Source organism: Schistocerca serialis, chromosome 4, assembly GCF_023864345.2.
Source record: "Schistocerca serialis cubense isolate TAMUIC-IGC-003099 chromosome 4, iqSchSeri2.2, whole genome shotgun sequence".
Lineage (NCBI taxonomy): Eukaryota > Metazoa > Arthropoda > Insecta > Orthoptera > Acrididae > Schistocerca > Schistocerca serialis.
The window spans coordinates 69,122,414-69,149,056 of NC_064641.1; the positions used below are offsets into that span (position 1 = coordinate 69,122,414).

General features: G+C 41.4%; 1 protein-coding gene across 4 annotated transcripts in view; it reads left to right on the top strand.

The window, feature by feature from the left end:
- Nucleotides 1–1,364: 1,364 nt before the first annotated feature.
- Nucleotides 1,365–26,643, top strand: part of LOC126473940 (heterochromatin protein 1-like) — a 154,047-nt gene continuing 128,768 nt past the window's right edge. For 3 of the 4 annotated variants that reach the window (XM_050101300.1, XM_050101301.1, XM_050101303.1), the window contains exon 1: nt 1,366–1,724. In XM_050101300.1, the coding sequence (XP_049957257.1) occupies nt 1,476–1,724 (249 nt within the window). In that variant the 5' untranslated portion in view covers nt 1,366–1,475. Of the gene's footprint in view, nt 1,725–26,643 lie in introns of all 4 variants that reach the window. The other variant, XM_050101302.1, reaches the window with a different exon arrangement.

A 26,643-nucleotide genomic window follows, 5' to 3' on the forward strand; every position in this document is an offset into this window, starting at 1 on the left:
ATGTTTATTTACATTTGTTATTTTAATTTAAATTGATTCTGAATTTAGAATGTATTATTTACCTCGATCTTTTTTTAATTAAATATACTGTCTATAGAAATTTTTAAGTATAACTCATTTGTATACTAAGCATAATGCACTACTGACCTATAAAGATGCCGTACTTAAGTAAATTAAGAAGTAAAACTGAAAACAAATAAGAAAAACTTCACCGGTCAAAATGGCCGGTGGTGACCTTGTACATAGTTCAATAATGCCGATCCTTTCCTGGTGTTAAATACATGTGGGGATACTTGCGTGAATCACTGTGGACAAACATGAACAACAATCACTATGTTTTTGATCCAGATCTTCGTATTAACTCCACGTTTTCTCTGGAAGTTTTATACTAGAGTTTACCTAGACATACATAGGTTTTCTGAACAATATTTCGACTACCTTGTATATTCTCGTATTGACTTTCACAATAAATATATATATAACAGATTGCACAGTGTTGTATAGTGCACAAAATTTATAACACATACACCAGATTTAAAAAATACAGTTTTGTGACGTAAATTTTATATTGTACGTGAGTAGTTTTAATTCTAGTTTTTTTATGTGGCACTTAAAATTTATCACTAATGGGATGAACTTTGCTCACTGTCTCAGCCACACTACAGAATTCTTCTTCTATTAGAAAGTATTTCAGGGGTGTAGGGAACGTTTTCTTACTTTTGAGGTTGTGTAAGCCCCTTGGCAATGCTTGTATTAAATAGATGCCGAAGTATTTAGGTCCTTTTTTTCGAAAATCTGCAATCTACATTTCCCGACTGGATGAAACATTAATACAGCCGAATTCATGTGTGTATTATTTCAAAAAGATCAGTTTTTTAACTTCTTGAACGTTATCGCACAACAAAACAGAAGTGCTGGAAAGTGTACTCAATTGTATTTGTACGAATGTAGATTGAACATATGTTGCTGGTCAGATCATTTTGTGTTACTCGTTTCTACTTGTTACATGCTACTTTCAAGTTTCAATATTATGGACGTAGAAGCTCAAACTGTAATACTGTGCTCATTTTCTCAATGTGTTTCTTCCACATTCCAACGTCTTCTTCCATTTCTGATTTCTCAACAGAGATAACGTTTCTAGAAGTTTCATACAACTTCCATAACTTCTGAGTAGCGCCAATGAATCGGTGCAAACACACTGCTTTACTGGCATTTGTGAAATAAAATGAAATAAAATATTTACTCCTTAGTTCAACTTCATATAAACATTTCTGGTCTTGATTTGCACAACACTTACCGTAAATGACCCTTTTGGAGCCACAAAATTAAATTTTGACATCTAGTTTCACCATTGGTTATTGGTGTCACGTGATCTTTGTTCTGAGGAGTTGTTTGGCGTGTGTTGAGTTTGTGTTTGGAGTTTCGGTTTAGAGAGGTGAACAATAGTTTTGTTTGTAGGCAATTGTTTTAATACGATGCGGAGGGCGGCAGCAGTAAGAGCCAGACAACGCAAACTTAGGGAAGAAAATGCTAATCAAGAGGCAGAATCTGTAACTACGACAGAAGACAGTACTCCCAAAGCGGCAACAAATACAAAAGGCGGGAGGAGCCGAAAGGCAGGCGTTAGTAAACAAAAGGAAACTGATACAGAAAGCGAGAGCCAGAGCGTCGAACATAAAGAAGGGCAGTCGGCGGATGGTGATTCCTCAGAAGAACAATATGAGGTAAGTAGATGTGAGATATTATTATTACATGGTAGGCTATATTGTAATGTGATGGCTGCCGGCATGGATGGCGCCTCTCAGCTGTACATGACTTGGAGGAGTTTCGTTTTAGAACAGTGTAATCGATTGAGAGTAATTTGTAGGTACAAAAGATTTTATTTCTTTACTGTCGTCACCATAGCCTTAATAGCAGGCGTGTTAAGTCAAGAGTATAATTTTCAGACCGTCATCTAAAACAGCGTTTGTTGATTTCCCGGATTAGACATTTCTTTTTCAGCAACTCATCTGCTTCACCTAGTTTTGTTCAACATTGACTTCAAGCTTGAATTTGGAATTCGTAAGCATAGTGTTAATACACGTCAAAGTAAATGAAAAGTTTTGTGCGCCGTAGTCAAATTTCCCTACGCTTTAGTACATCAAACCATTTTCAAAATTAACCTTAAACACAAATGGCGTCAAGTATAGCGAGAGGTTATTCATACACGGAGAGGTGAACATACAAGTCCAAGATTTCCGTCTAAAGGCAAAGGTAGTAATTGAAATTGCGGGTTGGAAAAAAATTTAGTTACCCCTATATGTAGATTAACCTGTTGAGCCAGTGATAGAAAACTAAATCCAACACTGGCATTCGCTTAAGCCACGATGTTTCTGGCCGGCAGTAGCTACCAGTGGTGAAAAAATTAGTCTACTTCTGTAAATACAGAGAATTAAAAATTTGCTACTGATTTGTGTTTCAGTATGTATTATCCGTGGAAGAAAGAGTGTAACACAGATTTGCTGCTGGGTAGTCAAGTCAATGGTACAAATATATGAAACAGTGAACAGGGTTGTTCCTTGCCAAGTGATCTAACTCCCTTGCCGTCTTTGTTGAAATTTGGTGTATAGATTCCAATACTTATTAAGCATAACTATGCAAATTTTTGGTCTTGATTTGTAGCCTAATATTAGAGATGTTCCACTCGTTCAAGTGATGGCGCGATAACATACTTTGCATCGTTCAGAATTTTTGTTCACCTTTGTAGTTGTTAGTGTGTTCTACCCTGAAACTTGTTGCTAAGAGTACCAACAGTCTTGTAGATAACGGGATTCAAAGTTGAATTTTCTGTGTACCATAGCCACTCCAATTTGAGGAAAAAATTCCTAGCCATTGAGGTGTTTCAAACCAAAAGCTCCAAGAAGACAGCCTGGTGTAAGTCCTGGGCATTACATTTACTTGGTTTCAGAGATATTTTAAGGTAAAGAACTATGTTTGAGGCCCTATATGGGCAACTCTATGAATAATGGATGGCAATTGCTGAATTATTTATTTTCATTTTATTTATTTATTTATTGCACTTGAAAGATAAAAAAACGAAACATCATTATGAAGGACAAATGCTTTCACTGTATTTGTGTATATAAACAAAGAAATATAATTTACCTTGTGTAACAGTCTGTTTCATTTGTATTGTGATAGTTTCTGGTAATGAAATTACATGATTCAGACATATGTGGTTTTCTCATTCATAAAAAAAAATAATTCAGCTCACCCCTTTCTTATAAAAATTCACAAATTCTTTTGTGGAGAAGAATAAATGCCACGGAGGCTTGTTGTGAGGCACATTGAGAACATGCTGTAACCAAACGAGTGACATTATCATCCAAATCAGGCCACAAAACATGACAACAAGCTAATCCCTTGGTGCATGAAACCCCTGCAGTGATTAGCGTGCAGCAGCTGCAAGATCTCCAAACAGAAAGTCAAGGGAACCACTATGCAAGGAGCTGAAAAGTCCGCATCAAAGAGTAGAACACCATCCACAACAGAGAAACGACACCAAAACACACAGTAGTTACGGAAGGGGTCAGATGCCTGCGATGGAGGCCCTCAAGCCACCCATATTGTGCACAATATATCACTTTCTGTAAAATCGTATCGGATCAGCACTAGCCTGCGTGACCTGAGCGCTAGTGATTGGAAAACTGTTGACAGTTTGTTGAGTGCATTCATCAATGTGGAAACAGTAACTCCTTCCAATCAAAAACTGGGTCTGAACCAGCTGGAAGACAGCGGAGCATGTCAGCATTTGCATGTTTAGCCATGGGGCGAAGTGAATCTCGTAGTTGTACCAAGAGAGGAACAGTGTCCAAAGTTGAAGGCAATGCGGTGCTTTGTCTGGCAATGATGCTGATCAGTTAAATAGTGAAACTAATGGCTTTTGATCCATGATGAGATGAAATTTACGCCTTACGGGAGAATGTGGAACTTCTTTAAGGTGTAAACAATGGTGAGGCCTTCTCTCTCTATTTCTGAATATCTAGTATGAGGCGAATTAAGTGTCCTCGACGCATATGCAACAGGTGGATAAGAGCCATCACAATATTTATAGACTAACACTGCTCCCAGCCAATGCTGGAATGCTTCTGTTACTAACACTAAATGGTTAATCAGTTGTAGGTTATGAGGCAAGATGCAGATTGTATATTATAGACTTCAGTTTGGAAAATATCATTTCAGATCCCTGCGACCAGTGGAAAGACGTCCCATGATGCAGCAAGGCATGTAACAATTGTGCAACTGAGATTTCTCCCAATAAAAACTTAATAATAGCAAGCAATCTTATCTTAGAAACAACCTAATCTTACCTTAAAAATAACCTAGAGTTCCTTTACTGATGTCGGATGCGGAAGAGCCACAACAGCAGAGACATTGTGATGAATGGGTTTCATTCCAGCACTAGAAACCTTAAACCAAGATAAACAATAGAAGACTGGAAGAAGCAGCACTTTTCCAAATTGCATTTTGCCCCACGGTCTCTATCACCAAAAAGGGCATACGTAAGTTATTGAGATGTTCAGCAATGGAGGAGCCAGAGACCACAATATCATCAAGATAGGTGGCACAGCCAAACACCAGTGCCTAACAGTAACTGCAAGTATTGATACACATTAAAAGGCATGTTAACAACCAAGAGCCATTGAGAGTCAACATCAACGGAAGCTGCAGATATGGAGAGATTGATCTTGGAAAAACACCGACCACCAGTGAGCTTAGCAAAACGTTTGTCAGGACGCGGCAAGGGGTACATGTCAATGACAGACTGAGCATTTGCAGAAACTTTGAAATCACCAAGTAACCATCCTGACAGCTTCTTGATAATGACTAAGAGGGTAGCCCATCTGCCGGATTCGATTGGTTGGTTGACCCCGGAGGCCATGAGGCACTCAAGCTCTGCATTGACTTGGTTGTGAAGAGCCATCGGCTCCGGGCGAGCTCGAAAGAAACGGGGTCTGGCTGAAGGCTCGATGGTGGTGTGGGCTTTGAAATTAGTGACACAACCCAAACCCACAGAAAACGGTGGAAAAGTCAGAGCACAAAGAGTAGAGTTGGTCAGAGATGAGATCAACTGCATCAGAAGTAGTAAACCCAAATTGTCCATTTTCATTATTCACTACCAGAATAGTCAGCAGATGAACCATAGATTTCTATGTGACTGGGGCCAAGAAACTACCTAATATCGGAATGCTTTGTTTATCGTAGGTGACTAATGTACGTGACAGGCACTAGAGGAGGAGAACCCAAGTCCAAGTCCACACACAGGAGCAGTGTGACTTGTTTTGTTGCACTGGTGGCAAACGGCCCACCACTTAGGGAAATCCAGCCTACCATGAGTGACAAAACATCCAGACAAGTGGGAAGGGTGGGGCACTTACTTATTGTTTGTTACCTGGCTTTCTGTGTTGCTGCTGATGTGAGCATGGCTGCTGTAATAAAGTGGACCAGCCATCGTGGGGTTTTGCTCGTGTGTGGATTGCTGCCACCATTTTGTCCCCCTGTGAACCGTCTGAAAAACGATGGGGGGAAGCAGGTTGAACTTCTGCAACCTCGCAGCACAATTAAATTTGAGTATGCACAGCCCTCAAAGCATCAAATCATTGTATAGTAGTCAGGACATTGGAGAGAAGGGATTCACATTGAAGAGCCCACTCACGACCCTCTCAATGATTGCATTTTGTCCATATACAACTGCTTATGTACATCAGTGACAAAGAGAAGAGAGTGAAGACTAATCCTGCAAGGGGGCCAATTGGCAAAGGAGTTGGTACATACAAGGCTATAACCAGTTCAAAAAGAAAGCATGGCATAGTTTAACATCAAGCAATCCGAATGCGTGAAAGTGATGTTGCAACCATTTTTTTTTTTTTTTTTTTTTTTTTTTTTTTTTTTTTTTTTTTTTTTTTTGTGTAGGCTTCCCATTCTTCGACAGACTCATTGTAACCCAGAAACAACAGAGGATAAATGATCGGAATAGTGTCAAGCAAAACAGGAGGTGCAAGGGGCAACGTAGCTGGCTACGTGGACTGGAACTGCTAAAACAGAGATAGGTGTTTGCAATACCAGGGTTAGATTGTGTGGCACTGTGGCAGATGCCTCCAGATGTTGACTGAGATGCTGCATCGCTGCAATAAGAACCCCTAACTGATCGACCAGTCAGCGTAAAATCTTGTCAGTAACGCCTTCAGACCAACCAGAGTCCGCAGCTCGTGGTCTTGCGGTTGCGTTCTCGCTTCCCGAGTACGGGGTCCTGGGTTTGATTCTCAGCAGGGTCAGGGATTTTCACCTGCCTTGAGAGGACTGGGTGTTTGTGTTGTCCTCATCATTTTATCATCATCCAGGAAAGTGGCAAAATTGGACTGAGCAAAGGTTGAGACATTCTACAGGCACTGATAAACACGCAGTTGAGCGCCCCAGAAACCAATCATCATCATCATCAGATCAACCAGAGACTGAAACGACATGGAGAACAATCCTCCAACTGTCATCACTTGTGTTGTAACTTGGACACACAACCAAGAATGTTAGGACAACTTCATTAGACTGTGGCATTTATGCCAGTCACTATAACATACACTAAACATAATAAGTAAGGCAAAGTATGCAAGCAGTAATAACATAACTGAGCACGAATGTAGCGCAGCGGGGCTTAGACACTCGTCATGGCGGTCTGTATCGGAAGTTCACAGTAGTGCTCCTTCACGGTGCAGTGACTTCCAGATGTGTGCGCATTACTTCATTACTCCTTGTCATTTAAAAGACTATTCCCAAAAATCCCATGAAAAAAAGAGGTCAAAGTTTCATATTGGGATATAGAACTGCAAGGATTAATTTTTTTATTTTTATTTATTTATTTATTGCCCCCCCCCCCCCCTCCCAAAAAAAAAATAAAAATAAAAAAAAGGAAGCAGTTTCTCACTGTCTTTACTTTTAAATATATCTGAAACTAAGTAACTGTAATATCTAGGGCTTTGTTTTTTCTAATCATGGAGTGATTTACTTTCTTAGAAAAAGAAGCATTACTAAAGCTTTTTGTTTGTTAAAAATTGCTGGCCAAGCTTTGAATAACATTTGGACTGAGGAATGTCACAGCTTTGAGTGACCACGGTAACTAGATGGTTCAACTATGCATCCTGCAATCCGTATATTGGCTACTATACTTAGGAGTGAGTTGATGCAGCAAATTTCACAGGAAGATTACCAACTTATCTCAAAAATTACAAAAAAATAAAATATTGTGCTGCACCAGAGAGCCTTCAAGTAAAATTAGGGCGTTATAATCTACTACTATATGCGCGATGAAACCTGGTAGTTGTTTTGGGTGGGGTCATTGGGACTGTGAGCATAAGATCGTGCTTAACAATGTGCTGTGACGACTAGGGGGGGGGGGGGGGGGGAAGGGGGAAGGAGCCTTGCTGCCTTCTCACAAGGCACGCAGCACACTGGAACGTACATTGTGTTCAGAATGGCCCTATTATAATGCTACACTGCTAAGGCATTGCACATTGTGATCTGGCAATGATCCGCAACTGGTGGAACAAATCTCTACTGACCTGAAGTAATACTATGTATATTAATTTCTTCGCTCTCTCAAAAGTCGAGTTATATTGTGCTTGTAGTAACTGTTGAGCATTTCAGTCTGGCAAGCATTTTCATTGTGACACATGGTGAAATGTATGGCAATTTCAGGTATATCGTAGTTTGCCCACCCCTTTGTGACTATACTAGTGTTTTTTTCATTGTGAGGATAGGTTGGTGGAGAGCAGATTACATACAACTGTTTTGTGGTATTTTCAAGGATGTTTGTTAGAAGAAGGAATGAAAAGAAGATTGCGGTTTGAAGTCAGCAGTGAGGTTGTCACAAATGGAGCACACTTTACAGGAAATATGGGGAAGGAAATTTCAACCATATGTCCTTTTTTTTTTTTTCAATGGAATTACCCCAACATTTGTCTTCAGTGATGCAAGTAAACCACATAAAACTAAAATGTGGATAGCCTGATCACATTCCTGTTACATTTTGGCGTGAAGACTGTTCCACATTACGCTGAAATCTACGTGAAGCTGCATCATTCAGGTTGAGATAGAATATAAGTCTATCATTGATGTTTTTGCCTTCAGTCCAAAGAGTGGTTTGATAAAACTCTCAATGATAGTCTATCCTGTACAAGCCACATCGTCTCTGCATCACTACTGTAACCAATATCCATTTGAATGTGCCTGCAGTAATCAGGCCTTGGTCTCACTCTTACTTCCCATTACCTAACTGAAGATTCCCTGATGTCTCAGAATGTGTGGAATCCTGCCTTGTAGTGAAATTGTGTTATCAATTTCTTTTCTCCTCGGTTCGATTTAATACCATCTCATTATTTATCTGGTCTACACACACAATTGCCAGCATTATTCAATAGCACAGTATATCAGAAGTGTATCATCCCGTGTGTTTGAACTGTTTATTGTCCCATGTTCCACTTCCATACTAGTACCTATAGAAAATAATTCCCTACACTTAAATTTATGGTTGTCTGGTGAATCCAACAGTGCTCTCAGATTACTTGTCAGTATGTAAATTTTGGCTCCTCTTTGTGACTTTGAAGGTACGGAACTCGAGATTATAATAAACCATATGAAATGTGCTCTCTCTCTCTCTCTCTCTCTCTCTCTCTCTCTCTCTCTCTCTCTCTCTTTAAAAATACTGTGTGATAAGAGTATGAAATGGTTGCCTGAACTGTCAGTTCAGGAAGGGGCAACTTGCAATTGACCAACTGAAAAATTTAAAAATTTGTGTAATTGTTTAAATGCCCTGCTGCTGTAGTTGGAACTCACTGTGAGGGAGAAAACAGTGCATTTTTAGTTGTGTATGTGATTTTTCTAATACTGTAGAGTATAGATTTATTTTTTAGAATCCATGTTGTAACAAGTTAGTGAAAGAGCACATTAACTGACCATGGTAAAATACTCTGGCTGTGAATCAATTCCAACACAATGGGATGTCCAACTTAGGCTGTAAACAAAACCTTGATGCACTTAAACTGAATGGATAACTCAGTTGGGGTCATTGGTATGTGGAGTACGAGATATACCTTTCCAGATGCTGGATCTTTGAGGGTAGTAGCTTCGATAAGAGTATTTTGCATAATTTTAATCTGAGAACCAGTAGCATTACAAAGCCTTGTACGATTAAGATTGCGTAGTAGTGTTCTAATTGCAAGCCATAAAGATAACTTTCCTAATATACAGATATTCTGTTCAAGGTCGATTATGAGGAAGAAACACAATAGCACATTGTTGTGTATACAATTTTTGTTTAAAATTATATGTATGGAAATACAATATACGTGGAAGAAATAATTTGTCTATTTGTTTAAATATCCTACTATCACAGTAAAAACTACGTCGAATAAGGAAATGAAATAACACATTTTCACAGTACAGCATTTTCTATCTCAGAGTTGATTTTGGTAGAAAACCTGTAAAAATATAGCCTACATCTGTCCAAATATTTACTGAAATAGCGTATAAAAATTTGATATAAATAGGGCAAGATTTTTTTTTTTTTTTTTTTTTTTTTTTTTTTTTTTTTTTTAAAAAAACAACATTTCCCTTTATAAGTATATTGTGGGCTGTCCAGCATCCTGGAAAACTAGGAAAACCCAGGGAATTTTTGTATTTTGTGTAAAATCTCTGCAAAATGTATTGTACCCAATTTTTCTTCGGGCAGAGACATTTGTTGCACCGTTCGACCTCAGCTTGTTGCTGTGCAACTGCCCACCACTGGTGTTTTGGTATTCCCCATTTACTCCCATCGCTGAGTGTAGCGGCCAGTCAGAATGGACTGGCTGTGGCCGATCAAGCTGAGCTGTGCTGAGGTTTGTTATTGACATGGAACAGCTTGTACATCAGTCGCTGCAACCTGGCCGAGCTTCCCTTGTTTGTTGTTGTGCTATGATTTTGTGCTTGTGTGATGCAATGTGACAAGTGAGGAACTGTGAAGAATGTTCAGTGTGGTTTGCATTTATATCTTTTCAGATGTAAGTATTGCTTTGTTTATTAACATGCTGTGTCATTTTAGGGAATTCGTGGCCTACTCAAATCCATTTATTTTGATCAGGGTTAGTAGGATATGAAAGGTTTACATACAGTACATTGTTTTGGATGTATACCAGAAAATTAGTATTGTAGCCTGCGAACAGCTTTTGATCTGATTACTGTTGGGTATGTGTAGGGCTAGTTATAGAGCTTCAGTGGAAGACATAAAATAGTGGCATTAGAACACTAACACACATTAGGCTTTTGCTGTGTGGCGATTGCTCGAATTAATGTTGAGCTAATGCCTGCTATGGGAGCTGTCAGACACACATGGCTGGAGGGAGAGTAGGACTGTACAAATAGGGAGCAGGGCAGTGGGGCAGCGCTTCTCATCATTTCTCTCATTACTGGCAAACATTTCCTATGGTATTGTGGGTTTCAGTTGCCACAACCTACTTTGTTACATGCACACAAGTAAACTATTATTTTCCTTTGCAGCCAGTCAGGAAGGCACATAGGTGAGAGGGTGCGGTGAAGGTTACTTATAGGAAAGAAAGTAGCCTAGGTTGAGAGATTTTTAGTGGCTTTATGTCTTCATGAGCACTTGTTTAGGTGTGATACTGTCTAAAACTCAAAGGTTCAGTAAAAGAAATGGAATCATGCATTCAACCCTCATTGGGCTGAGAATCCATAATTTTGTTGGGTTGCAGAATACAGGCCTCAAAAATTCAGTTTGTTTGGAGCACACTCTGCAAAACAAACTTCTTCCTCAGCAATATGGGAGAGTAGGTCTTATCCACTCGCACAAGGGGAAAGAAAACCACTGGGCTCGAGGCTGCTGGGAAGGTTATAGCGTCTGTATCCATGCCAATCAATGCAAACAGCCATATCTCCATTGCTGCTGCATCAGACATAGCCCTTGCGGTGCCGTTTGCCACTGATGGAAGCACTTAGCTGACAGTCAATTCTGACAATGGAAAGAACAGTTGTGATCGTTCCCTTTACCCGGTAATTGCACTGGACAATAATTACCAATTTCAATGAAGAAAAGTAATGTTTCTAATTAGTCTCCATGTATTTTTAGTCTTCTGCAGCACAGACAGGGAGTGCATCATGCAGATCTGACATGTCTTCGTAACCAGGTCCTAGCCTGAGGCAGCCACATCTGTACGATGGCCAATGATGCTAGATTATGCTCAGAAAGGTACTGTGATGAAGGCACAAAGGCAGATATCTGTTTGTGTTTGATGGTTACTGTGAGACACCAGTCTTCTTGGTATATTGGCAGCCTTTTTAATCTCTTACTGGACATGTTCCCTGACATGACATTAACTCCAAAGTGCAGCTTCAAAAGTAAAAAGTAAATTGGAGCACTGCATACACCGTGGGGACATTTTTCACTCAACTACATTGGATTTGATGTGAATTTGAAAGAGGTGAGCCAAAACCAGCAGATGGATCTGCTTTTACATTTCTGAGATAGTGAGTTGGCCCAGGTTTCGAGCAGATACTTCAATGTTCTTGAGAAAAAATGTTGCAAGATTTAGTTGAAGGATTTGAGACAAATTTAAGGTATGCGTCTTCACGTTTTCGCGGCGTTAAGACTGTTCCATAAAATATTGGGTGTGCAGCCACATAAATTCAGTTTCTTCTTCTAATATTTCGGCTGAATACCGTCCAGCCATCTTCAGAGTGAGCTGAGGTGACTTAACACTCCAGCACTTGCTTCGTCCTTTTAAACTAGCTGACTGAACCACTGCGTATGTGTCCAAAGATACACAAGGCACCATAGATGTTGATAGGTGGCAAAGAGGTGTAACATATGCATGGAAATTAAATCTATGGCTGCACAGTCGATCCACGTGGTGATATCGATGTGTCACGAAGAGCTGTACCGTTGCGACGTCTTTGTGATTTAATTACAGAAATTTCCGGATTCCATGCTATCTCTATTAATTAAATTTGTCGCCAACCGAATTTCAATTGCTTCTTTCTCTACTGAGTCCCAGAAAGATGAAGTCTAGGATAAAATTTTGACATCATCATACACCATAGAGTGCCCAATGCAAATAGTGCTCTGCCACCACGGATATATTAGGTTGTAAGAGTCAGGTGTACCTGCGGTGTTTTGTGCATCTCTCCTAAACTGTATGTGTCATCTGTTTGATGTATGAATGGCCACACTCGCAGGGGATCTTATAAACTCCAGGCTTCCGGAGCACCAAATCATCTTTAACAGAACCCAGGAGTGTTGCAGTCTTTGGTGGAAGGCGAAAAATTACTGTCACGTGATGTTTCCTGAGGATCCGTCCTGTTTCTGATGAAAGGCTTCCCACGTATGGCAGGAAAGCCATGGATTTAAAACTTTCCGTGTCTTCTTCTGCTTTTCTTGTGCCCACTGTTGATTTCATTTGATAGCCATAGTTACTCTCCACAGCAGATACGTAAGGCACTACAAATGAAATCAACAGTGGGCACAAGAAATGTGGAAGAAGACACGGAAAGCTTTAAATCCATAGCTTTCCTGCAAGTGATTTTTCGCCCTCCACCAAAGACTACAGCACTCCTGGGTTCTGTTAAAGATGATTTGGTGCTTCAGAAGTCTGGGGTTTATAAGATCCTCTGTTAGTGTGGCCATGCATACATCGGACAGATGACGCTTACAGTCCAGGAGAGAAGCACAGAGCACCACAGGTACATCAGTCTCTTACAACCTAATAAATCTGCGGTGGCAAAGCACTGTATTTACACTGTACACTCTATGGTGTACGATAATGTTGAAATTTTATCCTAGACTTCATCTTTCTGGGACTCAGTAGTGAATGAAGCAATTGAAATTCGCTTGGCGACAAATTTAATTAAAAGAGGTAGCAGCTTCAGCTTGGACAAATCATGGAATCTGGTAACTTGTGTAATTAAATCACAAAGACATCGCGACGGTACAGCTCTCCGTGATATGGATGGACTGTGCAGCCATAGAGTTAATTTCCATGCATATGTAACAACTCTTCGCCACCTATCAACATCTATGGCGGGTTGTGTATCTTTGGCTTCATAAGTAGTGCTTCGGTCCTAGAATTTAAAAGGATGGATCAAGTGCTGAAGCATTAGCCACCTCGGCTCACTCTGAAGATGGCTGGACTGTATCCAGCAAAAAAATTAGAAGAAGAAACTGAATTTATGCAGCTGCACGCCCGAAATTTTGTGGAACAAGTTTAAGGTAAATTTGAAATGACAAGGTCGTAGTATCAGCAAGAGAACTGGTTAATCCAGAGGACCCCACACTTTTTAACTTAAAGAACATCTGGCATACATATAGTGCATGGTACCTTTAAGATGGGTTGTTGTTGTGTTGGCTGGAACCTTATGTTTCTGAGGGCTTTATCTATGAGGGTAAGCAAAAAATTATCTGGACTTTTCCAGTAGTCATAGTGCGTTTCACAAATGTATGCTTGCAGTTGGTGCTATGGTGGCAATTTGTGCCTCACTTGAGCATCATCGCAACAGAAGTGAGCCAGCAGTGGCAGAGCATAAACATGTCCGCTTCACTAGCAGTTGGCTCAAAGCAAGAACAAAGGGCAGTGATAATGTTTCTTTTGTCAGAACGATTGAAAGGGGCTGAAATTCGTCATAGACTATTACCACAGTACAAGGTTAGTAAAGTATCACAGTATAGAAGTTCAAAACTGGCTGGACAACCAGGAAGCAGAGTGACCGTCAATTGCAACGGCTGATAAAATGGAGCAGGCCCAATTGATGGGGTTCATGAATAGGCAGCTTAATATCGATGAACTTTGAACTTTTCGTCCATAAAGTTTGTTCGCGATGGGAGGTATGATGACTCACTGTAGAATACAAACTATAACGTCTTGATCTGCCAATGCTTACTCATCCGTTACAACTGAGAAGGCTTGTCATTTTTAGAAATGGAATGCAGCTTCAAAAATATTAGAAACATATGTTTTGACAGAGCACAGAAAAACTGTGACTGTGAAACTATTGCAGTCATTTGTTGCAGTTTATGTGAAAAACTATTCCTTGGGAGAGATCACATTCATACGAACACTTAAATCGGACAAGGAGGCATATCTCGCTCACTTACCAGGTGTACAATTAGATGCATCGGTAAGAGATTACTGTCATATGACAAACATACTGTCACTAATGCCATGTATCAAACACCAGACATGTTTTGATAAATTTGTTTATTTTTTTCTGGTGAAAGTAAATTCACTGCTTTTAGTACACAAGTGAAACAATCAGACCTGTGTGACAGTGGTCATTTTCTGATCATTCCACCCCTTCCTCAGTGTCACTCACCTGGATGTCCACCCCGATAGGCTCTCAACAATTCTGACTCGGGTGCTTTTGCGTCTTCCACCGCCCTAAGCTCCCTGCCATCTGGTGGTGTCAGTGCAGTTGTTCAGAGCACAACCACAGCCAGTCTGCCAGCAGCAGAGCAAACTTAGCACTCTCCTATTCTTCAAGATTCCCCCCTCCCCTCCCCAATTGGAAGACAGTACCCTGAAGGATATCTTTTGCTGTGTCTATCAGTCCATAGAGCTCCTCGTTGTGTTTAAATGACCCCGTGCCCTGCACAGAAATAACACCACTGGGAACAGTATGTTTCTACTATTGGACAGGATACTTCTCCTTCACAGGTATGGGCAAAGGTTTTGTCACCTCTGCGAACACCAGTCCCCACATATGCTCTTGTTGTCTCCTTGCATGGTGTTTTGTACACTGACTCAGATGCTGTCACTGAACATTTTGCTTAGCATATGCCCGAGCCTGTGTGTCTGAAAATTAACAGCCTGCATTCCGGGTCCTGAAACAGTGGGCACAGCGCATTCAGTCGCTTTTCAGTATATGCCATCTGGAACCAAATAATGCCCGTGCAGTGATTGGTAATTCCTCTGTGCCCTAGCCCTTTGTCCTGGCACGGCTCCATGGCCATACTACATCCACAGCCAAAGCTCAAATTTCTATAGGTGGATTGCCAACATCACACACTTGCCACCTGTATCTGGAGCAAGTGTGAGTTCTCACCTCAGTGGCGAGAACAGATTAATAGTTCCGGTACTGAAACAAGGTAAACAGTCTCTTAAGATGGACAGCTATCACCTAATTAGTCTCACTAATTGTCATCTTCTAATCACTCAGGTGTATGACGAGGTGGTGGCTGTGTTGTTACCTTGAGTCTTGGGGTCTTTTGGCTCTGTCCCGGGCCAGTTTTCACCAAGGCTGTTCTCCTGCTGACAATTTAATCTGCTAACTGAACAGTTTTCGCCCTGCGTCAATGCCCCCCACTGCCTTCTTCGACTTGGAAAAGACTTAACACACAATGTGGTGTCATCACCTTCTCATTACCCTACATGATTGGTGTCTCTGGGGCCTGCTCCCAGTTTTTGTCTGGAACTTCGTGTCGCACAGTACTTACTGTGTTCAAGTTGGTGCTACTCACATTATCCCCCATATACAAGAGAGTTTGGTTCTGCAAGGCTCTGTATTGAGTGTGCATCTTTTCCTAGTTGCAGCTGAGGTTTCTAGTTGCAGCTGAGGGGTCTACAGTGTCACCCTCCCTGTTTGCTGACAGTTTTTGTATTTGCTATTGCTCCTCCACTGTGGGTGTTGCTGAATGCTAACTGCAGGCTACGAAAGGTGCAGTCCTGGGCATTCACACATCTTCCAGTTTTCAGTCACCAGGACGTGACATGCACTTATCTTAACTGTTATACTGTCTATCCATAAACCAAATGCTAGCTCAACAACCAATTGCACAATGTGGTGGAGTCATATTGCTTTCAGGGGCTGATCTTCGATGCCCAATTGACGTGGCTTCCCCATCTTTACCAACTTAAGTGAATGTGCTGGTGAAACATTAATATTCTTCACAGTATCTGTAACATCCACTGGAGACTGCTCTCCTCTTCTGTGGCTTTAGGTTATTTAATGCCAAGTGATCTAGAGGTTCCCACATAACTGTCATGGATTTTTGGTGAAATTTTGTATTAACAATTGCAGATCTTCTCAGTGAACATTGGTAAAATTTCTTGATCATTAATTCAGTGCTTTGGGAGATACTGTCATTTGTTTGACCCCATAGAGCAGCTGTCAGCAGTGTCCCTCTGAGCTTTTGGTCAAATTTGAGACATAATATCTCTGGTAATATTTTCTTGAGAGGAAGAAAACTAGGACACCTTGAACAACTTTCTGTGCTCTCTTAAGTGAAATAATAAAAAAAGTTCCTGAGCGATTTTCATAAGAGTAATTTGAAGCAAAGTTGGACGAAAAGGGGGGGGGGGGGGAGTAATTGCGGGATACACGTAAAACCTTGCACATAATCCCATCTTGATTATGGGAGTCTCGCATGTGACTCAGCATGGCCTTCAACATTGCATAAGCTGGATCAGCTACACCAGTGGGCCTTGACTTTATTTTGTTCACAGTACACTATACGACATAGCAAGTTCTCGCGGCACATTGACATGAGTTGGTGATATTGAGAGGGGACTAACATAAGAGTTAGCAACAATATGAGAGAAGCATCTAGCTTGCATGTAGCTTGTCTTCACGAGTCAGTTGTTTGTAGGCTCACAGTCCTAGCTCATTGAGCATTGTGACATATTCTGAGATTGCTTTTTGGTTACACACATTCAAGGGTCACGCCAAAAGAAATGAACACTATTTTTCTAAAAATAAAGTTTTCATTCTGCATGTGTGAAAGTTTTACAGTGTGTAGATACATCATTCCTGCTTGTTTTCAAATTCAGTTCAACCTGTTCGCGTGAGTGGCGCTGTCACAGCATGTCTTCAAGATGGCTACTACACTTGACATTTGTCAGAAGCAACGTGCTGTCATAGAATCCTTGTCCTGTGAAAACGAGACAGTGGGAAACATCCACAAGAGGTTGAAAAAGGTGTATGGAGATGCTGCTGTCAATTGTAGTACAGTTAGTCGGTGGGCAAGCAGGTTATGTGATGAAAGCGGGCATGGCAATATCGAGGATTGTCCTCGCAGCGGCAGGCCTTGTACTGCACACACTCCAGACAATGTGCAGAGAGTTAACGAATTGGTGACTGCTGACAGGCGCATCACAGTGAACGAATTGTCACACTACGTTGGGATGGAGGAAGGAAGTGTTTGCAGAATACTGAAAGTGTTGGCGTTAAAAAAGGTTTGTGCCAGGTGGGTTCCCAGGATGTTGACAGTGGCTCACAAAGAAACAAGAAAAATGGTATGCATCGAACTTTTGGAACAGTACGAGAATGGTGGAGATGAATTTCTTGGGAGAATTGTGACAGGTGATGAAACATGGCTCCATTTTTCACCAGAGACAAAGGGCAATCAATGGAGTAGCATCATGCAAATTCACCCAAGAAAAAAAATTCAAAACCACACCTTCTGCTGGAAAAGTTATGGCTACGGTGTTCTTAGATTCCAAAGAACTATTGCTTGTAGACATCATGCCAAGTGGAACAACCATAAATTCTGATGCACATGTGACAACACTGAAGGAGCTTAAAGCTCGACTGAGTCGTGTTCGACCACATCGGCAAAACCAGGATGTTTTGCTGTTGCACGACAATGCACGGCCACATGTCAGTCAAAAAACCATGGGAGCGATCGCAAAACTCGGATGGACAACACTGAGACACCTGCCTTACAGTCCTGACGTGGCTCCATGTGACTATCATCTCTTTGGGAAACTGAAAGACACTCTTCATAGAACAAGGTTTGAAGATGATGACTCCCTTGTGCACGCTGCCAAACAGTGGCTCCAACAGGTTGGTCAAGAATTTTACCATGCGGGTATACAGGCACAGGTTCCAAGATGGCGTAAGGCAGTTGAGAGGGATGGAAATTATGTGGAGAAATGAAAATATTGTTCCTAATGGATGTATCTACACACTAAAACTTTCAAACATGTCGAATAAAAGGTGGATTTTTAAAAAAATAGTGTGCGTATCTTTTGGAGTGACCCTTGTATATACACTGTCCAATTAATGTGTAAATTTTTTAGTGTGGATAAGTGTTTTAGTAAAAGGGCAAAAGATGAGGGTGACTCAGTGACAGAAACAAATAACAGTAGCAAAAGTGAGAATGAACCAAATCCAAATGTAAGGCTCGTGAATGCAATTCAACCTACGAGGACATTTCATAAGTACCAAGAGTTATTTAAACATAGGATTTACCTTCAGTGGGCCAGAAAATTGTCTTTTACCAGAGTGTATCGTGTGGAGAAAAACTAAACAGTGAAGTCATGGTCTGTAGTAAATTGGAAAGACATTTAGGTAGCAAACATGGTCACTTATCTGGGAAATACAAGAACTATTTAGCCGATTGATTTCATCAGCAGAAAATCTAGCCTGTGGTATGGAGAGCAAAAGTGGCCATTTAGAAAGTTGCTGAAATAGTAGCAAGAAAATGCGGTCCAATACTGTTGCAAAGGATGTAATTTTTTCCAGCATACAAGGAAGTAGTAAAATTGATGTCTGTGCAGGCACCGAGACGGAAATATCTTTGATTCCATTGTCAGAGATACTATTTCCTGACGAATTGATGGCCTGTCTTGGATACCCAGTGCAATTCTATGAAAAGCTAAGTGATGGTCATGTATTTTCACCACAGCTTGGCGAGTAACTGATACGATAGTCATGTCGTTCAAGAGAGCAAAAATAAAATTTCGTGATATCCAAACAGTTCCTTTTGGTGTGTAAAATCCTAATTTAAAAGGTTTCTCATTACTGATAGATGTTTAGCTTGGTAAATTTGCCCTTGATTGTAATGTACATTGAAATTTTTGACAAAAGAACGTAAATTAATATGAACTTACCAAAATTTGTTCAAAAAGTGGTTTAGGTCTAATGAAATCTGTCACTATTATCAAACACTGAAAACAAATTATAAAAATTTTAAAAAGCTTCAGCGAACAATATTCATTATATCTTTCTTCAGTTCACTCCTAGGTGTCATTCTTCTTCTTGCTCCCTGACCTCTAATGTATCTTTATTGTTTCTCATTAGTATACACTTTACCCAAAGCCTCTGTTGTTTCTTTAGCACATCTCTCTTTGGATTGTCCATGACGTGGCCACTTCAGTACTTGTATTGTTTCTCGAACAAACGTCCTTGTTCATCATATTTTGAGTTTACAAGTAAGCGGGGGTTCCTGTACTTTTTCAGACCAGTCTATCAGAAGTGAAGTTGCATTTGGGTGCACTGCAGGTGTTTCCCTTGCCTTCTTTTGTATCATCACCTTCATTCATCAATTTAGTTATCTTCTTTGACCTCTGATTTCATTTCTTCCTTGGTCTTCTGAGCATAAAAGTGTCAAACTCCATTTCATTAAATGTGAAACACGATAAACATTGAATTTCTGGCAAAACAATATACGTCTTCTTCTGGGATTTTAGGAGCGTCAATTGATAAAGAATGTGGTGGGGTTCTTCCGCCCAAGAGTATATCAATCTAATTGTAAACCAGCAGTGATGATAATTCTTTAGGACTGTATCTCTCAAATTTAAAATTGGCACCACAAAACAAATGTTTGTTAGCCTCCACTTTTCAAGCTCTTTTGCATAAGCATCCTCTGCAGAAGTGGCTGCTGACAGTTTCTGACATTCTGTCCACTCTGCTCTCTTAGCTGAAGCTCATATCTTAGATAAGAAACTGTTTGTACCTGGGGGAAAAAGGCTATATGTGTGATATTAATGAAAATACACATTGATGCAAATGAATATTGCTGGTTTAAAAACTTCTATGAATATCAAAGAGAAAACTTATGGTTTCTATAGTATAGTCTTATCCCTAGAGCAGAAATACAAACAGAAATAATGATATGAAGGCACTTCTTGAAAGAAGACCATTTGCTATGAATTATACATCAGACATCAAAATACCATGAAACTGAAGTAGCTATTTACCAAGCAAAATAATGTAATTGTCATTTTTTGTAAATATAATTGGGAATTTCTAATCAAAACACAACTTCAAGCCCCCTCATTTTTTGGAAAATGAAGTCAGAAAATTTGACACGCCTTACTGATATAAGTAAGAAATTTCAGTTCCCGAGTTTCATAAGATTTGCAGATGAGGATTCGATTATTGAACAATTTCCTTCATGTACTGAACTGCCCTCTGCATCAACTGGTTCATAAATGTATAATTCTATATCTGGTTTGGAACAAAACAGGCTTACCAGGAAAAGCTGTCTTTCTGTTTACACACACCGCGCAACAGCAATGAGTTGAAGATTCAAAGCATTTGCTACAAGACAGAAACAAGATTTCCTGACCGTAGGTTCAACACATTGCTTCATACATTGTGAGGCTCCGGTGATGTAGACTATTCCAACGTAACTTGAAAGTGTTTAGATTTGGTCATTAACATGGTAAATTACATTAATCCTAGGGCTATTATGGAAAGACTCTTCAAACAATTGTGCCACGAAACAGGATCTCGACATGACAGTTTAGTTCTGTATGCTGACAAACAAGATCTGCTGGTTGTCTTTAGAGGTAGAGCCCCCAAATCATATTTTGAATTGAGAAAATAGGTATTAAACTATTTAACCTCAGAAAGCCAGACTTTGCAGCTCAGTTGAATTCTGAGCTCCAGGGTGCAGAGGTAGCCTATTCGTCTGACAGTTTTTTCCATTTACACTCCTGGAAATGGAAAAAAGAACACATTGACACCGGTGTGTCAGACCCACCATACTTGCTCCGGACACTGCGAGAGGGTTGTACAAGCAATGATCACACGCACGGCACAGCGGACACACCAGGAACCGTGGTGTTGGCCGTCGAATGGCGCTAGCTGCGCAGCATTTGTGCACCGCCGCCGTCAGTGTCAGCCAGTTTGCCGTAGCATACGGAGCTCCATCGCAGTCTTTAACACTGGTAGCATGCCGCGACAGCGTGGACGTGAACCGTATGTGCAGTTGACGGACTTTGAGCGAGGGCGTATAGTGGGCATGCGGGAGGCCGGGTGGACGTACCGCCGAATTGCTCAACACGTGGGGCGTGAGGTCTCCACAGTACATCGATGTTGTCGCCAGTGGTCGGCGGAAGGTGCACATGCCCGTCGACCTGGGACCAAACCGCAGCGACGCACGGATGCACGCCAAGACCGTAGGATCGTACGCAGTGCCGTAGGGGACCGCACCGCCACTTCCCAGCAAATTAGGGACACTGTTGCTCCTGGGGTATCGGCGAGGACCATTCGCAACCGTCTCCATGAAGCTGGGCTACGGTCCCGCACACCGTTAGGCCGTCTTCCGCTCACGCCCCAACATCGTGCAGCCCGCCTCCAGTGGTGTCGCGACAGGCGTGAATGGAGGGACGAATGGAGACGTGTCGTCTTCAGCGATGAGAGTCGCTTCTGCCTTGGTGCCAATGATGGTCGTATGCGTGTTTGGCGCCGTGCAGGTGAGCGCCACAATCAGGACTGCATACGACCGAGGCACACAGGGCCAACACCCGGCATCATGGTGTGGGGAGCGATCTCCTACACTGGCCGTACACCACTGGTGATCGTCGAGGGGACACTGAATAGTGCACGGTACATCCAAACCGTCATCGAACCCATCGTTCTACCATTCCTAGACCGGCAAGGGAACTTGCTGTTCCAACAGGACAATGCACGTCCGCATGTATCCCGTGCCACCCAACGTGCTCTAGAAGGGGTAAGTCAACTACCCTGGCCAGCAAGATCTCCGGATCTGTCCCCCATTGAGCATGTTTGGGACTGGATGAAGCGTCGTCTCACGCGGTCTGCACGTCCAGCACGAACGCTGGTCCAACTGAGGCGCCAGGTGGAAATGGCATGGCAAGCCGTTCCACAGGACTACATCCAGCATCTCTACGATCGTCTCCATGGGAGAATAGCAGCCTGCATTGCTGCGAAAGGTGGATATACACTGTACTAGTGCCGACATTGTGCATGCTCTGTTGCCTGTGTCTATGTGCCTGTGGTTCTGTCAGTGTGATCATGTGATGTATCTGACCCCAGGAATGTGTCTATTAAAGTTTCCCCTTCCTGGGACAATGAATTCACGGTGTTCTTATTTCAATTTCCAGGAGTGTAAATTAGCTGACTGATGGTATGCAAAGAAAAGAAAAAAATGTGCTCAAATCAGGTTATAAACTCTCTGGGTCGTTAAAAAAAAATAAAAAAAACATAGAATATGGAAATAAAACATGGAAAAGAAAAATCTTATGATGTTTCATCTCACTTTCAAGGTAGATCCACACGGTTACATAACCTACAAACTCATTTTCTATCACCTCAGGGTCCTTGAGGATAACATGGCACAATATTTTCCCTGCCTCACTGCTGACAAATATAACTGAATATAAAGTCTGTGTGCTGTATCACCACAATCCTCCACCATTGTTCCTCTGGAGGGGAAAGGGAACTCGCAAAACTTAGGACAGATCAAACACTTCAACTGCAATATGGTGAACTGTCTCTTATCAAGTTTTGAATATTGAAGAAGAAGATTACTCAGTAATAGTAGTGAAAGCAGTGAATACCCTGTTGCACTTTCTTTTTCCACTACCTATTTATGCGAGCTGGGATTTCCAGTACTAACCAGCACAAAACACAAGAAACATGAGAAACTTATCTCAGTTGAACAGAAAATGTGAGTGTGTTGTCTTCAGTTCCGTCACGACAGGCTCAAGTTTCTCATTGATAGCTCAAACTTGTAAGGTGCAAACAAATATGTGACCTGTAAATAAGTTTAAGTTCTGGAATGTATATTCTGACATTCTTTTTTAAAAATAAATATTCAGTAAAATTATTTCAATTACTTTTGTTAGCAAAATCATAAATCCTCAGAAGTATCGTGCCACATGTGTTGAGAACCACAGTGATACATCATTGTAGTGTCTGACTTGTGAAAGTGTCTTTTGGGCCAGCCCTGTGAACAGCCTGCTAGCAGAGGCTGACGTTGCTCCACTACATATTGGATATTGAGCACTAATTTTAACGTCTACATCCTGTACGCATGACATCTTATGCCGCCACGACAGCAGTTCTAGCCCCATCAGCTCCCCCAACCTCAGTCACCTGTCAGAGCCAGAAGGCTACACCTGCCCCATTGATGGTGGGGGGCACTTCCCTCCCTTTTACTCCTGCAGCACCTACTTCAGGAGCAACACCCCCCCACTCCCCCAACTATCGGGGACATCTGTCCCCACTTCTAAGACGGAGAAGCGCACAACTTCTTTGGCTGCTCTCACTAGGAAGGGGTCCCTTGGTTCACTCCCTTCCAAGTTTCTGCTAGTGGGAAAGATGACACCCGCCAGTGGCTGAAGAGCCCAAACGTAGCTGGTCGCAGGGCTTCACATTCATCCTCAGTCCCGGAGACTGAATCAGTGAAGTCCTCCAGACAGGGAAACCCAAGGAACAGCAAGAGAAATCCAAAAGAAGGTCCCTAAGACCAAGGGAATTGCTGCCTCCAAACTCTGAGTCTGTGGATGAGGTGGAGATTCTGGCGTCCGATGAGGACCTAGATCTCGCCGAACCCTCAGACAAAATGGATATAGACTGCTCAGGTAAAAAGTCGGTGGCAGCAGGTGACCCTGAAGCGTTAACTGCCTCATTGAATGTTCCATGCCTTCCCAGTCTCACGATAACGTTGTCATCCAGTGGAATTGCGGCGGTTTTTTCCACTGCCTGGCTGAGCTATGGCAACTGTTAAGCTTTACACCTGCTGTCTGCATTGCCCTCCAGAAAACCTGGTTCCCAGCAATGCGGACCCCTGTCCTCCACGGCTATAAGGGATACTACAAAAACCATTGCAACTGTAATAGTGTCAGGTGGAGTTTGCGTTTATGTCCTAAACTCAGTCTATAGTGACACTGTGCCCTTCCAAACCTCTCTTGAAGCTGTGGCAGTCAGAATAAGGACGACACAGGAAATAACTGTCTGCAATGTGTATCTTCCTCCAGATGGCGTAGTATCCCTGAATGTATTCCCTGGAGCCTCTCACAGCCTTTAAATAGCTCCGTGCTTGCATTCACCAACTTATCAAACGACGAAAGCAGGAGTGTTGGGAGACATGTGTCTCGACCATTGGGTGCCATACGTACCCTTCCCAAGGCTGGGCAAAGATCAAACGTGTTTTCAGGTAGCAGAACCCAAACAAGTGTTCCCAGTGTTAACATAAATGGCTTGTTTTCTACCAATGCAAACGCAATTGCTGACACTAGGCTTGAGCCTCTGCATCAGAGCATTACCCCCCAGCCTTTCACATTCTCAAACGGCGGTTGGAAGGGAAAGTCCTCTCGTATACTACACGCCACAGTGAATCCTATAACGTCCCACTTACAGAGTGGGAGCTCCTCAGTGCCCTTGCACATTGCCGTTCATTCAGAACCAGAACTTGACCTTAATGATGATCCATTCACTGTAGTGGAGACATTGATTCTTAGGACTGGTTTTAGACGCCCAATTGACTTGTCTTCCTCACCTTTGTCAGAAGTACTGGCAGCACCTCAGTATCCTCTGCTGCCTGAGCAACACCAACTGGGGTGCAAATCGCTGTACGCTGCTGCAGCTCTACAGAGCCCTTGTTCAATCCCACCTTTATTACGGGAGTGTGGTTTATGGTTTGGCGGCGCCCTCAGCGTTGCATTTGCTTGACCCAGTGCACCATTGTGGCGTTTGCCTAGTGACAGTAGCTTTTAGGACAAGTCCGGTGACCAGCGTCCTTGTGGAAGCCGGAGTGTTTCCATTGCAGGTTAGGTGTGCACAACTGCTGGCCAGTTACGTAGCACATGTTTGTAATTCTCCTGCACATCCGAATCACCATCTTCTTTTCCGACCCAAGGCGGTTCATCTCCCGCATTGGCAAGTGAAAATATTGTCTTCTTAGTAACATACAAAACTGTACCTTGATTAAGTTAATGAAATAACAACATCCATGCATGAATACTGTATATTATCATCTCTGTATATTGTCTCCAAACCAACTGGTGAAATATGAGACAAAATCTCCACATCTGCAAAATAAAATGAACATCACTAATAATCTAATTGTAAAATGTGAATAAAACAACACCTATTATTATTATAGTCTCACCTCAATGTCTTAAAGTTGAAAATACACAGCTTGTAATCTTGAAAACAGCACTCAGTAACACTGTCCAAGAAACAACTGTTTGCTTGGATGACACACAGGAGACAGATGAGGTTACCATATGACCGACGAACACGATGGATGCTACCTATTTGCCACTTCTCCAACTCACCACCAAGGTGCACACCAAGCCAATACACATAAAACAAGACACTAACAGCTGTACAGGTGATACATAAACACAATCATCTTACAAAGACAACACCAACAACAGTATTCAAACATTACAACATTGCTTACAGTTACATGGTAATCCAAGGATATGAAATCAACGCAATAACATGAGCTCCTCACTAAATTTTGTATGTATACAAAAATCTATTACAAAATACTCATCACTTTAAAGACGCTGGGTACAGGTAACGTTTAACAACAGGGAATGAAACGAACAATATTGTCGTCGAAAGAATAGAATAATAATAATGGTAATCCAAAACCACCTAAGAACATTTTAATGCTGGTTACGTGAATATAAGTGTCATCAACTAAATTTTGAAAACGATAATTTTGTTTATACAAATTTAATGATACAAAGCTCATTGCTTTTTCACCACATGCTATATCATGTATAAATATGTTACTTATATTTCAGGTTCTCGTAATTAATAGCAGAGTTACTTCATACTTCTTACATTCGATAATGGTGACAGCTTCACAGAAACTAGTCATGTAAACTTCCTGTAATTTTTGCAAATTTGGCTTGACTACTGTACAGAAGTCAAATAAATTTGATAAAACTTGCATTTAGTTGTGCTCCTTAAGACAGTCGTGTAGTTTCAGTGAAGTTGGAGTTAAGTTACCGAGTTACTTTTTCTTGGTCAGTAATCAATGTTACATTTACTTTAAGTTTAATGTTACTAACACTGTTCCAAATTTATAAGAAGGGTAGTCACTACACACCATATGACAGAGATGCTGAGTATCAGATAGGCACAACGTAAGGACTGTCAAATATGTAAGCTTTCAGCCAAGAAGGCCTTCATTGGAATTAGACCTCATACACTCACTCACTCTTACAAATGCAATTCACATTCACATGACCACAGTCTCTTGCTGCCAAAGCCAGACTCTGAGTCTGACCTTGACAGCCAGGGGCTGTGGTGTGTGTGGGGAGGAGGGGGGCGAGGGTCTAATTCGAATGAAGGCCTTTTTGGCCAAAAGCTTACCTGTTTGATAGTTTTTTTGTTGTTTCTATCTATAACTCAGCATATCCGCCATATGGTAAGTAGCAACTATCCTTTTCATAATATTGTCAATATTCCATTCAGGAATTTCCGCTTTTTGATTATTGCTTTTTTTTCCCAGCATTCACAAAATTTCTGAATATTTTTTTGTATGCAGAGAACTGCTTCTTAAATGCCAGATTTACAAATCTGACACTATAGCCCATGTTGCTAATTACTGTTCAGTTGGTTACTTTTGTTGGG